Raw genomic sequence first — 14,634 nt, 5'->3', positions numbered from 1 at the left:
TGTTAGTTCAGATGCAAAACACATTTTTGCACACTAATATTCTGCTAATACCCTTGTAGATAAGTAACAAACTGTGTTTCAACTTCACTGAATCCTCCTCCCTCTCGCCTTTCTCTCTCCCTGTCTATTGATCACTTGTTCACTTCTCTGCTCATGTGTTCCTCCCCTCATCTCTGTACCATAAAACGGGGGGGCTAGTTATCAGGCTCTCCCAGCCCAGCCCAGCCCTCCTACCTGACCGCTGCCAGCAGGGAGCGGCTGCTGTCGCCTGAATATCTGTGACCACAACAGCAGGCAGGGAATGAGGAAATCAGGCCTGCAGACCCACACTGGGCTGCAAGTGAATTCACGGCCTGGGTGTGTTTTGTGAGTATGGACGTGCACGCTCAGGAGCCCGCCATTTCTGCAACATCCGGCTATAAATCTATTGTGACACTCAAACTGAATTTATGAGCCAATCTGCTTGCGACAGACATGTTTGATTTGAAAAGGGAAAGGAGGATGGAATAAAAAAGTTGTAGTAGCGAAAGTCAACTTCTGCTTTGGCTTTTTAGGGCCGAGCATTTGGCGAGAAGTTCTGTTTGCTTTTTTGGATTAAAACGTGAATGCAGTCCATCAAAGTCTAACAAGAAAGAGAAGCCTGAGATGCACACACCATTGTAACCAAGTGCTTTTATGATGCTGTGCATTATTATTGTCTCCTCTCTCAAATGTCTGCCACACTGCACTGTTCTGATGGGAACAGTCACATTCCTCGTGTATTCAGTTTTTCACTCGATGGAATGAACAGACATACGAGAGCTTGGAGCTTTTATAGTCAGCGCAGTGAGCTGTTAAGAACCACTACACTTCACTGCGTTATGTCTTGCATTATCCATTTGAGCCCATATTGTTTTTGTCAATAAACCACCACCCCTCAGCACTCACGCTCTCACACAGAGGCAGCTGCCTTCTCAGTCAGTGGAAGCAGGTGTTTGTGAATCTCGTGGGGTTTGGGGCTTTGGCTTCTGTCTTTTTTTTTTTCTTGTCTCTCTGCTTTTGGGTGTAGTAGCAGAGGGTGAAATTCCCAGTGTGAAAGTCTGCTTCTTGCTCTGGCCTCTTTCCACAAGACACACATAATAACATGCCAAACCGCAAATGCTGACAGGAAATTTCAAACCTTTTGTGTTCAAATAGCCCTCATCAGATGTTAATGATCTTCCCTGTCTCTTGGTGTTTGTTTACACCATTGTTGTTACATTTGTTGAAGCCACAATGTTTATACATTTTCATATATATATTTATATGTGTCACTATCTAAGCATGCTGAGTTATTGTGGAGTTATTTCTGTTTCGAGTTAAATAGTGCCAGTTCCTGCTGGAAGTGTGTGTCTTGATGAATATCATTTCTGTTTATGTGTTCCTCTGAGACTACGACTTGAGATAGGAATCTATATTTGAGGGCACTGCGGTGGATCAGGGCAAAGTAGGGGTGCAGGTGGCTTGAGGGAGTAGAGGGAGGATGTGAGAACCTGGAGGGGAGGGGTTGTAAATATAGCTCCTGGTCTGAGTCTGGGCCCCTTGGCTTGCTACTCCCCACAGGAAAACAAGACCCCTCAAGAGACTGCATGCGAAGCTCATACTTGTGTGTACTTCTGAAGAACAAGTACTTTAAACAGTATTTGCACACAGCACGTTGTCATATTTTTCACGGTCGCGTACGCAGACGTGGGCAGTCTTTGTCTTAAGGTGTTGAGCGTCATAAACATTTGCTGTGTTTTTCAGGAATGTGCACGAGCTCGACAGAAAAAGAGACAACGGTTGGGAACATTTGCCTATTTCGCTCACCGGCTGATAAACTATCCAATCTTTTAGCGAATGAAAGAAAAGTTTTATGGGATGGTCGACACATCCATGAAACAACAAAAGCTTTGTGTCAGCAAGATTGGGGGGGCGGTGTATTTGAATACTAGAGTCCTTGCAGAAATTTGAATACTAGAGATAGGTTGCATATCGGAGAGTGAAGAACTCGTTCATTGCAAACATAGACATTCACTGGAGCGATTGTGTGGCTTCGATAAACGATAAACTTTACAGGAATTAAGAATTTAACCATTAAAAAAAAAAAGGTTTTATTTCCAAAGGGTAGCTTTTGATTTGCGATACGATTACCGCGATGCATCCAAACACAGAACACAAGGTTGTAATAAAAACAGCACACTTTATTTGCTAGGCAGTATAGAAAAGTATAAAAACATGAAAAACTTGGCATGTATAAATGCTTTTATAAAAAGGCGTTGCTCCAAAAAGCTAGTATCAAAAAGGTATTTAAAAAGGAAAAAATAACAGATTGTCCGCTAAGTGTTTGACATGAGTAACTGCAGTCTTTGTAAGAAAACACAACGCTGATGGGAGTATGCTTTACAAAACAATACAAAACTGTGGAGGAAAGAAAAAAAATAATACAAAAGTTTCAACTGGGCTTTTGTCTGTAGTATAATATAAAATATCAGTGTTTACTACTATCACTTTTTTTCTGGAGAAGGTAAAATTCAAGCGCAGCTTGGTCTTACTCTTACTGGGCGGAGCTCATGGTGTCATACATTGAAGCTCTTTTCAGATTTGACTGTAAAAATAGTGTAGTCTTTTTTCCCTTTTTCTTACACTCTCACTCTCTCTATATATATAAGTTTATCTATATGAGTGTATATATCCATATTCAAACTCTAACAGCAACAATGTTTTGTTCAGTGAAGCGCAGGATGCTTTGGAGAAGCATTGGAAAAAAAATAAAAATCGATATTTGAAATGAAATCTCAGTTTTGACGGAACAAAGGTGGCAATGTGGTGATCAGGTAATACTACTGTGACTGGCACCTTTCCAAAGTTGAGTAATGATATAAGAACAGACCAAGCGGTTCCTATGAAGTGTTTACATGAGGCAGCGCAGACCAAACCCTTGAAATTCTCAGTAGACCCGTACAGCCTTTAAAAAGGAAAAAAAAAAAATTTAAAAATCAGAGAGTGAAATAGATTGATGAGTGAAATACAGAGGTCAGTTTTGAAATCACTACCATGCCTTTGAATGTACAATAATGCTAACAGGGCTTAAATACTTAAAATTACAACACTGCTCCATTGGCCAATCGTAAAATGACAACAAAAAAAAAAATCATTAAAAAGAAAAAAAACAAATAAATTAATTAACTTGTTCTTATATTAATATCAAAATTCGTAACTAATAATACAGCCCAATGCAAACATAGTCACCGTTTCCCATTTATAATACAACAATGATATTAATACATAGTCAAGACCAAAAGAGAGTAGGATGCACATTTTTAAAAACCCCAAATCAAATTCTATTCAAAGGACTGAAAACAAAATAAAAACTTTAGTCTTTGGTTGGTTGAAATCCAACAAATTTGAGTGTAAAAACACCAGTGGCGTGAAGCCTCTCCCAACTGTTGTACCACAACAAATATGAAACCCGCGACGCCATGTCCGGCGCAGAGAGTGTCGATGATCCCAGAACGACATTCGTCTCCGACTACATCACCAGCGTCCTTGTGGAGAAAGTGTTGATGTACTTGTGGCTCTGCTCTGAGGCCAAAATGTGCTCCTCTGTTTTCCCGCAGGTCACCTGCTCCCAGGAACTGAGCTGCTGCTGATAAAACACAAAGACGATGATGAGGTTTTGTGCTCGGGGTGCAATGGACTTTTTTTAAAAATTCATTCAGACGTGCAAATGCATAAATGCAAGCGTGCACACACCTGTAGTGGGCTGTTCATGCCTCTGTGAGGGAGGTGGTAGGTCTTGTGTCCGTCTTCGCTTAGTAATGAGCTGCTAAGCAGGTCCTGCATGAAAATACAAAACCATGCTTTTATTCTGAGTACAGGTGCACAGGAAGCAGAGTGGTGTTCCGCATGTGTCAGTCAAAGTTGGCGTCACATTGGTGAGCTCAAATGTGAACTTACAGGTACTTCTTGCGAAGGGCCGTTGGGGGAGAAGAGCTGCGTGTTGAGTTCTTGTCCTTCCCACTGAACGCACGGGCTTCTCTCACACGGGGATTCCACCTTAGACCCAGAACACGTCATGGTCAACCACTGCACATGATGATCAACAGTCTAACTACTGGCAACAGCCTCAAACAATGCAACCCATCCCCATGTTGATGATTAGTGTGGTAAAACTAACAAAGCACAGGTCATTTACACATTTACTCAACTTTTCACCTTCTACTTTGCTGTCACAACATACACACTCAAACTTGTGTTGAATTTTTCTCTGTTTTTTTTAACATGTGTAGGCTACATGCTTATGTTGTGCGGAAAGTACCTCTTGTTTTATTTTCTTCAGAGGAGGCTGGTCAATGGCACATTCCATTGGTTCCTGCTTTATGGAGTCGATCATCTGCTGCTCCAAAGTGGTATTCTGGAAAAGGCACAACGCTCCCTGTGAGTTCCAAGGAAACCACAGCATGCACAGCAGCAGTTAACGTGACAAACTTTGGCTTTGTTTCAGCTCTCTCACCAGTAGTTTCAGAGGTCCGTACTTGGCCTCCTGAAGGCCCAGAGGTGATCTGAAAGGCGTGGGTGTACGAGGAGTCGACTCTAGGATGGACCGACGAATGTTGGGAGTTCGGAATCTTAGTAAGAAAAGAAAGAGAGATGCTTGGAAAAGCCTTGTAAACCACAAATCTGCATTCTGAATATGATGAGACGAAATGCCGCTTACATTTCATTCTCTTTCTGGGGCCTGGCAGAGTGGTCGATAAGAGGCTTGGAGTCCACGGGCGAGCTCATTCGTAAGCTGTGGTCAGAGTGTTCCGGACTCATTGGCTGGTTGAGAAACTGTGAAACAAACGGAAGGAAACCAATCAATCAATCAATCAATCAAACGGAGTAAACTTTCCTGCCAAAACACTCCCGTGGATCATGGGGGGCGCGATGAGGTGAAAATACAGAATTAATGGCGAAAAGAAAAAAAAAAGAGGTGAACAATAGGAGAATCATGATTTCTGGATGATTGGCTGTTGATGTCTTTAGAGGGGGGGGTGGGTGATTGATGGATTCTGATCACACTCATCTGTCTTAACTACCTTTGAAGGTGAAAAGGGCAGAATGCTGACTGATGTAGGCTTGGGAGTTGAGCCGATGACCCGTGCTGCTTGAGCATCTCTTGAGCTCAGATTGGGACAGACCCTGCCTGTTTTCAGTATGCTCCTATCCAAGAAGCGACGGGTAACGGCCTCGCCCACTAAGGACAGGCTCTGGGAAAAGGGCAGTAAAATATGGGTCAAGGCCCACTACTAGGAAAAGGGTCAGTTCTTTGCTACCTTTTTTCGTCTGGAGACAGTTGGTACAAAAAGCTCAAACAAAATAGAGCCATGTTTTTTTTTAATTGCAGCACAGAAACTTACTGAATCTATGACAGATTCCATGAAGTCTGGGATAGTATTTGAGAATGTTGAGCTGCTGTGATGGCTGTTGTTGCTGCCGCTGCCATTGCTGCTGTGGGCGCGTGTTGCGGAGGCGCTCTCCTCAGGTAGGCAGCTCTGGTCGTGAGGCAGGGCCGGGTGACGAGGTAAAGACATAACCGCTCCATCTGAGCCACTCATCAAAGAGCTCTGGCTGGTCCAGCTTGAATAGGGCAAAGTCATCTAGGGTGAGGAAGAATGAGAGGGTGAGGGAGAGAAATACCTCTCAAACAGTAACATGATGAACAAGAAAATAATTGCACAAGAGAAAAAAAAAATAGAAGGCTGACAATAACAGAGGGCATGTAAACACTTAACAAAGGAGAAAAAGAAGAGGAAAGGGAACTTTAATATAAAGAACAACAGAAGTGTTGGGTAGAGACTGGTTGCACAAGGGTCACACACACACACACACACACACACACACAAATGGTGTTAAGGTCCTGTTTCATCACTTTTGCAGAAACAGACCCCCCAGATGTTTCCTCCTCCTCCTCACACAAACACACATGTCCAACCACTGTCCTTAAAGCCGGGGTCAAAAACATTAGCACATAAATTGGGCTGTCACAATTTCAGCGTTTGCCTGAACCCAGAGGCAGACATCTTACTCACTGGTAGTGATGGCTGGCCTTTCAGCTCATTTTCTGTGGACATGAGATGCAGTTCGATCTCTTTCACTCTCTGCTCCTTCTCAGGGTCTTCCTCATTATAGTGTCTCTAAAAGAAGGAGAGCGTAGGGGGAATACATTAGCGCCTTCTCGTCTTACAATAACTCTCACTGTATGTCAGAAGGGAGTTTTTGAAAAACTTTTTACTTGTATAGCAGCGGTTCCGTGCTGGGGTATGTTCAAGATGTTCAAATGCAAGGCCATTGGGAAGGGCACCTGGTAGGGCAATAAGAAAAGTGTCCATATTAGCTAATGAATCTCCAGAAGGCGCTTGCTCATTGTTTAGTTTTCACCCACTTACCCTGTGTGTGTCAGATATGTAGGGGTAGTTGAGAGGTGACAAGGGAGACAGCTGTGCGTGACTGGGTGAGTGGTGAGGAAAACTCATGATGTTATTGGTGGGCTTGATGTAGCCATGGCTGATGGAGAGTGAGGAGCTGCTGTTCTTTGACGAAACCTGAAGGTAGCCCTCTTGCTCCACCTTTCGCCTCATGGTGGAGTTCCAGTGGTTCTTTATGGCGTTGTCAGTTCTGCAAGTAACGAGTACCACAAATTACTTTTAGATTATTTATTACAAAACACACCCATGACTTCCTGACGCCCCGGTCCAAGAGTGGTGCTCGGGAGCATTATCAATACAGGCGCACACAGATAGGGAAAGTCTCAATCACACACAAACGCATGTACGCAGTTGATAAGGTTATCAGAACAAAGCAATTACAATAATCTTAAAGTTATCTCTTGTTCTCCTGTCATTCTACTCCAAACATTTTCTCTATGAAGACCCAAATGCCCGACACTCCACATCTCCATTTTCACTCACTTTATAGTTAACCTTCCATCAGTGTCCTCCCCTCTATTTCACCCTTTCAACCACAACATTGCGCAGCTAACCAGCAATGGTTCAGTGATTCTTTTAGCTTCTCTTTTTCTCCCCCTTTGCCTTCTTCATTATCTGCCTCACCTGCCAGGCAGCAGCTTAGCAATTTCTGCCCAGCGGTTTCCCAGCTTCTCATGCGCCTGGTAGATGATTCTGTCCTCCTCCTCAGTCCACGAGGTCTTCTTAACCTCTGGGTTCAGGTGGTTGTGCCAGCGCTCCCGGCACTGCTTGCCGATCCGCCCCTTTAGGTGTTTGGCGATCACTGACCAGCGCTTGGCTCCGTACTTCTGGACCAGCTCAATCACCTGGGGTGTGTGAGTTTGAGGGGGAGAGGAAGAGGATAGGCGCAAGGGGAGGAAGGAGAGTGTTGAAAAAGAAGAGAAGTGAACAGTCGAAGAGGGGCGTGAGGAAAGGGGAAGGATGGAGTAATAAAGGGAGGAGGGGGGAGAAGTAGAAGGGTATAAAGATATGACAGGCAAAGGGTAAGAAGAAAAGATACAAGAAAAAGAAAAAGACATGAAGAAATTGCTAGAATCGTACAGATTTAATTAAATGTGTGTCCTCTTGCCCCCAGCTTTCTTCTCGGTTTTAATTTTTCAACTAATGGAGGTGATTGAGAACATCTGCTTGTGAGTAATGAGGGAGTTTCCAGGGTAACGTTAGCCACTCTGCTAATCATTACAGTGGCATCTGGGTGGAAATATAACTCCTTGGAAAAGTTCAATAAATACTCCGCTGGTTGTAAGAGACTAAACATGTTATAAGTTGTGTAACGGCAGCTAAAAATGTGCAACAGCAGACAAGGAATTGCTACAGAGTGGTTGCTTTAATCACACAGGAACATAAAGTAATTGCTGTTTAACCTTACTCCCTGTTTCCTGTGGGTGAAGACCAACCGTGGTACTTCAAAACGGTTGCTACGGTAAAAATGCTGTAGTAGCATGAGAGGTCATCTTTAATGGCTCAATGCATTTGAACATTTACAGTGTTATTACTGTCCTACAACGTATTCACAGGTTCTTATGTCACCAATAAAGTACTTAGTTTTCCTACCCTCTGGTCCTCCTCTTTGGTCCAAGGGCCTTTTATGAGCTCCGGGTTGAGAACTTTCTGCCACCTGTGTTGGCACTGCACATCTGTACGATTCTGGTTGATTTAGAGAGCAAAAACAAAATTGTGTCATCAGATTTACATTGTGAGACGTTACTTGCAAGTATAAAGCTGAATAATAAGCACAAATAATACAACACTTGGTTTGTCCACATGAACATGGTCCTGGTGAATGAGGTTTACTTCTATTGCGTGTCTACACCCCAAGACCTACTTACAGTTAAGAGGCTGGCAATGAGTTTCCAGTCTTCTGATCCATGAAGTTCAACAAGTTTCTTCAACTTCTCATCCTGAATAAAAGAGAAAACATGCTGGTCACAAGTTGCTCACCCTCCCCTCCACACCTCGGGTAAATAAACATGTGAAGAGTGTTAAATATTCTTTTGGACAGGTGTTGGTGTATGTACCTCCTCTCGTGTCCATCGTGTTTTGCCAAGGTGGCGTTTTCCTGTCTTGGCCAGGGATCCGTCATAGTCATGCTCATACATCTCAGTCTCCTCATCATCTTCCTCACTACTGTAAACACTGCAAACAGACAGAGAGAAAGCAGATTGTTTTTAAAAAAAAGAGTTGTAGTCTGCATGAAAAACCCAAGCGTCTGATAATAAGAAGGTAAATAATGGAACAATTAACATTTGTCTATTGCACTACTCTCTAATAATCTCTTTAGAGAGTGCATAAAGAACTCGGCCTGCTCTTTAACTCGTCGGGTGTCAAAACAGACAGAGAACCAGTCATTCTTGAAGGTTTGGGTGCAGGCTTTTAGCCAAGACACCCATAAGCAGAGCGAGAAAGAAAGACAGAGAAAGGGAAGAACGGCAACTTGAAGGGAGGGAGGGAGAAGGATGAACAGGTTCCAGTGTTTTTGGTTTCCACAGATACTGGGATTGGCACATGCATCATAATTTTGTGACCCTGGCGTGTTCAGACCTGCAGTGGCATTGTACAGCTCAGCCATGCATGCATGTACGCACACACAAACACACACACACACACACACCAAGTAGTTGGCTAACCAATCAGAATGTAGAGCAGAAATGTGGAAGCCAGGTACAGAGCAACAGGTGAAAATAAACCCCACTGTTTGTGTGAGGGTTATTTACAGTGCACCATCTTCCTTATCTTTTTCCCCCCTAGCAGCTCAAATGCCTGACTACTTGATTAACAGGAACTGCTGTATGGGGAAAAAAAACTGTTTAAAAAACCCACAAATGTCCCATCTACTCCACACATTTCATGTCTATGGCTTAACATGCTAATTTAGTCAACATTCAGCGGGCTTTTCAGAATATGATGAAAACTGCTGCAAAATGATAGAAAAAAAAAGTTTGTGTACACACACAAAACCACTAAAAAAACAATGATTATAATACCATCAATCAACAAACATATACTGTTCACAGCACCTGTCTCTTTACAAATATGAAGATGGCTTGATTACAAGTGTAACCCCCCCCCCCCCCCCGTGGCAATTTCTTCATTTCATCTGTGTCACACCAGACAAATAAGCCAATAATCCGCAATGAAAACCATCAAAACCCGACTAACAACTTCCCACGGCAACTCGGTCTACGTGATAATATGTTTTATGGGAAAAGGTGGTGCCCATCAAGAACAACAATTATTATTAATTCATTATAATTGTCATATATATATATATATATATATAAGTATATATATGTAAAAGCGCTAATGAGAGTGTGTTCATTTGGGGGTGATTCGTGTGTCCAAACAAGGAGGAAACAAAGCTTATACTAGAGACAAGTGCAGGCACTGTAGAGGACGCTGTGAAAGCGCAGTTTCCAAAATAACAGGGAACGCTCCTCGCGTTCAGAGATGCTGCAAAACACTACAAGTTTCGTAAAGGTGGGCTAAAAATGACCTTTAAGTCCGCTTAACTTGTGTAAACTACATGTTATATAGACTCAAACGAAAGCACCCCCCGCCTTCTTTCTTTCTGTGTAACTGTGGGCTAGCTATCGCCTGCAGAACGCAACGTAATGAAATGCGAATATTTCCAAAGCCCCTCGTGAGCTAAGCTTAAATTGCTGGAACTGCAAACGTGGTGATTCGTTTGATTTTGTACTATTAAGTGTCCTGTGGATCAGCCGGTGTCTACGCTCCTTCTTGCTCACAGCGTGGCAATAATGCGCGCGCGTGAGTACGAGTCCCCTCACTGACAGCATCGCGAGGAGCGCACATGCCAGATGACCACCACCTGTCATTGGCGCGAGCGAAACAAACACACCACCATTCGGCTTTAACTGCCAAGAAAAACAAAAAACGGCTCACGAATATGAGAGCAGAACGAAGAACAAACATAGTGAAGGAAAGAAGCATGAGCGTTATTCAAAGAGATGCATAACCACTCAACCCCATGCAGTGTGCTACAGAAACACTAGTTAATATGAGAATAAAATAAGCAGGCATTTGTCAGAGGAATGTAGAGAGAGAAAAAAGTCTAAAGAAATTATTCTGTCTGACTGTACCTGTTTCTCGGCCGCCGGGTCATGTTACAGTCTAGACAGCGGCTTGCAGGAGGTTGCGCCGAGCGTGTACTTTCGCTATCTGCGATGAGTTTCTTCTCCCGGTGAGGAGGCAGGTTGACATTAATTTAAACTACAGCAGCCTCTACGAGTGCTCCTCCTCCCTCCCTTCACATCCCGGTCAGTTTGGCGCTCCTGAGCCACTGCGCCCGACTGCGCATGTCCACGAGAGAGTGCACTTCAGATACAATCCGACTTTTCTGGATTTCAAATTGAAAAAACCTGATGCACAAAGCAAACAAGCAACAAGTTCTGATTAACACTGAGAAAATAATTTCAGCAAAAGAAAACTTGAATGTGTATACACACAAAATTTTGACTTATGATTTTTTTGCCGGGAAACATCCCGTTTAACCTGAATTTAATGAACAAGTCTAACTCGATTTCACTGTTTAGGCAGAACATCTATACGTCACAATACAATTTTGCTGGATTGTATATTGAAAGTGAAAGCATATCATTTGAATGCTGGTGGGCAAATCTTGGTGCTTCGAGTATTTTCTAATGGCTCTCAATTATTTCCCCTGCGCTTTGAGCATGGTGGTATCGCATGTAAAGTAGAGGGGTTTAACATTTACGAATCTTTTGCGAAGTGCTCAAACCACACTACACAGTGGTCTCGTCAAGGCGCTTTCTGCCTTGTATTCCGCGCTAAACGCTTTGCTGTGAGCAACACGTTACATTATTCTTCTTTTCTGTCTTTTTTTGTTCAAGTGAAAAGAAGGAAACGAATGTATCTGGCCAAAATGAACAAAAAGAATAGGTTTGCACGCGAGAGAAAAGTGAAGTTACAACACTCAGCGCTTGGCCACCTGTTCGTGGAGTACCCCACTGGTGTTACAGATGTTTCCCTGTGATAAAACTCGCAACAAACCCTTGTCTTATCGTTCCGCGACAAAGCGAGCTTTGTGCTCGCCTACATAAACAAAGTTAAAGAAATCCAGTAGCAATAAAACTATTTGTGGGAATTTATTGCACTTATAACTCATAGCTTGACTGTCTTCAAAGCATACAAGAGTGCCTTAATGTTCTCTAGATTGTTTCTAAAGTTTCCTTTTGAGTTCTTGTCACATAATGCAGGTGGACCACTCGGTTATTTATCAAGTTGAGCCTGTTTTTTCAGCAACCTTTATTGAACGATGAGTAATAAAATACTGCTCGTGCACGTCTTTCTCAATATTCTTGACAGCAGGTTTAATGCCCGTCGTTTCTTTTGACTAGTTTATTTTGGTTGAATTGTCTGCTCTCCCTGTGCCAGGGTTGTCCTCGCTCAGCCATTCATTGCAGGGTCGAGGAGCAGCAGAGGGGGAGTTAATGCTTTATTTGTATAAATGTGTCTTCTCATTGTATTAGTTCCTCCATACCCGACCGTATTGTCCTGGTCACTTGTAATTACCATCACCCCAGGGCTCCCTATTGTCCCAGGGTACAGTCTTCATAATAGTGGGCTGATAAAGAGCTACACACATGCGCGTGCACATGTTGCCAGAGCCTGAAAATGTCACCATTTGATGCAGCAGTATACAGTGCGGTTACTATGGCGTTGGACATGGGGTGAATGAAGTTTACCATGATGGCTAGGTTTAAAACTTTAATTGCCATTAATACATATAATCACTGGGGTGTAATGTGATGTGTCAGATGGTTGCCTGGAAGCAGTCACTTGCAGGCTTCAATTCCCACACACACCTGTGTACACAAGCATTGTTCCAGTCATTTTTGCCTCAAGGAGGTGGTATTGCTAATCTATTCAAATTCTTAATTACATAGCAGTTATCGGCGCAGGATTGCAATACAAGATGCCCCGTACAGCAGGGAAAGTGGGTCACTAAAACGGGTCAAGCTCAAAAATTCTACAAAACTCCAGTGAAACCCCAGTGTGAACATAGCGTCTGCATCAACTCCCAGCCTACTCTTAGGTATGGCTGTTTGCTGCACAAGCCCCAAAGTTTACTCAGTATTATTTTTCCCTCGAGGGTAAGTCTTTCAAACTACTTCTTGTTATCTGAAACCAAATTGAGAGAAGGGAGCCAGGATATGCAAATTCTCCCATGGTAGGTCAAACAGGAAGCCTGGGACCCTTTGACTCTTTAGCTGAGGACATTTGCATGGGCGCGATTGGACAGGTTAAGGCCAGGTATTGTGATGGCTGCCCCCTTTGCAAAGCACTGTGTGCACAGGTTGGTTCATTTGAATGATTTTAATGATGGCTCTCGGGCCTGAGGTATCATCCCACCGGGCTTTCAAATCTCGAGTAGGAAAGGCCAAACAGATGTGCATTGTCAATTGCTTGTGCATGTCTGAGGGTGTGCGTTCTTATACGTGTGTGTAAAGGCGTGCACTGAGTAAGGGTTGATCCCAAGTCAAACAGGTGTATGAATGTGATTGTGTATGGCTATGTGGCTAAATAGAACCTGAACTGAACTGTTAAGAAGTTATATAAACATAAACATGTATTATATTTCTACATTATTAATGTTCAACATCACATAAAACATGCAATACTTTTAAAAAATTTTGTGCAAAAAAAATATTTTTTTTAAATTTGTTTTTACTACAAATTATTATTGACTGCTATTAACAAAATTTTTGTTGCCCAGTTTTGATGTGCTTTTTGCCACTTGCCAATTCAATTAACTCGTATTTTCTTTACTGACTTTAGTTGTTGGGACTTCACTGCCGTTTGTGCAAGTTTTACGTTTTCCCTGGGGGTGAGTTCCTGTGAAAGACTTCCCATAATGCCTCGTGCCTTTGGCAAATTGTATAAAACATTACCTCATCTCCTCTGCCAGCTCTTAGAATGACCTTCACCCTGCACCCACATGTACAAAAGCTTTATCTTTTACAATTACACCAGGATTAATTTGTTTTCACATGCTGTTGTTGACAGATTTGCCATCCTCTGCTTTCACTTGATTCCACCGTGGTGCTCCATTTCTTTTCACCGATTACACGTACCACCTCAAATTTAGTGTAATAACAGAACAAAATGAAAGAACTAAACATGAATATGCTGCATACTGCAAGTTTTTGTCATTATAAAAAATAATTTACACATTGTTTTTAAACAAAGCAGTGCTCCCCTCCACTGATCCCCTCATTCTTTGAGCAATCTGTCCATCCATCTGTTTAAGCCCACTAATCATCTCAACAATATTTCTCTCAGAAATCTCTCTCGCCTACCACTGATTCATTGATGAGGCTTTCCGTGAGCTCTGTAGCCACAGCGGCAACACAGATTTGACCAGAATGCGCTCAAAAGGCATTCAAAGGAAATAAATGTTCAGATCCTGTGTGAAGGTGTGAAAAGTCCTACCTCAGTCTTATTGCAGCACAATCGCGTGTTTTAATTCATTGAATGTTTTCATTCATCTCTAATCCTGAGATGAAAGACATCAAACCTTAAAGGGACTTCAATATACATGCTTTTGTATGTCACACAGTAGTAAGGACTTGGTTTTGTTAATGTTTGTAGTGTTTTGTTTATCAGGTCTGCGCTTTTAAAATAATAAATCACTGTGGGCCCGATTAAACATGAGCAATGTAAGAGAAAATCTACACATACCATTATCATGTCAGTGTTGAGACTGTTTCTTTCCACTTAGGCAATACGTTCCATTTTAAACCAAGAGCTCTTTGGTTTTAAGATGCCCTAGAAACATTTTAGTGATACAAAGGAAGAGTTCCCTCTCTGTCACCTGTGTGACCCTGTAAAGTGAGCAGGTTTGTGCCTGTTTGTTTGTATGCGTGTGTTCCATGGGTGCATGTGCAGTTGTTTATTTTGGCATGTAGATGTGCAACTTCAAAATACAGGAAGTGGAATTTTAGGGGGAGAAACCTCCACCCACGTAGAGGCACACACGCATGCACACGCGCACTCATACTCCTTACCAAAGATAAACTGTGCAAAAAATAGTAAACACCTCAACTACTGCCCATTCCTGAGATGAATAATCACCCTTCTGGAT

The 14,634-nt window shown here is 42.6% G+C and overlaps 1 protein-coding gene across 2 annotated transcripts; it reads right to left on the bottom strand.

Moving 5' to 3' along the window:
• Positions 1 to 2,180: 2,180 nt before the first annotated feature.
• On the bottom strand, positions 2,181 to 10,740 carry myb (v-myb avian myeloblastosis viral oncogene homolog). Of its 2 annotated transcripts, none has more exons than XM_075459320.1 (15): positions 10,610 to 10,740; positions 8,528 to 8,645; positions 8,339 to 8,410; positions 8,064 to 8,156; positions 7,095 to 7,315; positions 6,432 to 6,660; positions 6,278 to 6,346; positions 6,075 to 6,179; positions 5,403 to 5,642; positions 4,718 to 4,833; positions 4,514 to 4,628; positions 4,319 to 4,414; positions 3,958 to 4,056; positions 3,754 to 3,837; positions 2,181 to 3,646 (listed from the first exon to the last, which is right to left on the bottom strand). In XM_075459320.1, exons 1-15 carry the CDS (start codon positions 10,630 to 10,632, stop codon positions 3,530 to 3,532), a joined length of 1,797 nt encoding a protein of 598 aa, XP_075315435.1. In that variant the 5' UTR covers positions 10,633 to 10,740; the 3' UTR covers positions 2,181 to 3,529. The 2 variants fall into 2 exon arrangements, with proteins under 2 accessions (XP_075315435.1, XP_075315436.1); XM_075459321.1 differs by having other exon boundaries at positions 2,181 to 3,643.
• Between the last annotated feature and the right edge of the window lie 3,894 nt (positions 10,741 to 14,634).

Source organism: Odontesthes bonariensis, chromosome 24 (assembly GCF_027942865.1).
Source record: "Odontesthes bonariensis isolate fOdoBon6 chromosome 24, fOdoBon6.hap1, whole genome shotgun sequence".
Taxonomy (NCBI): domain Eukaryota; kingdom Metazoa; phylum Chordata; class Actinopteri; order Atheriniformes; family Atherinopsidae; genus Odontesthes; species Odontesthes bonariensis.
Note: the sequence above shows the minus strand (reverse complement) of the source record. Positions and strands in the feature narration are given on the sequence as shown.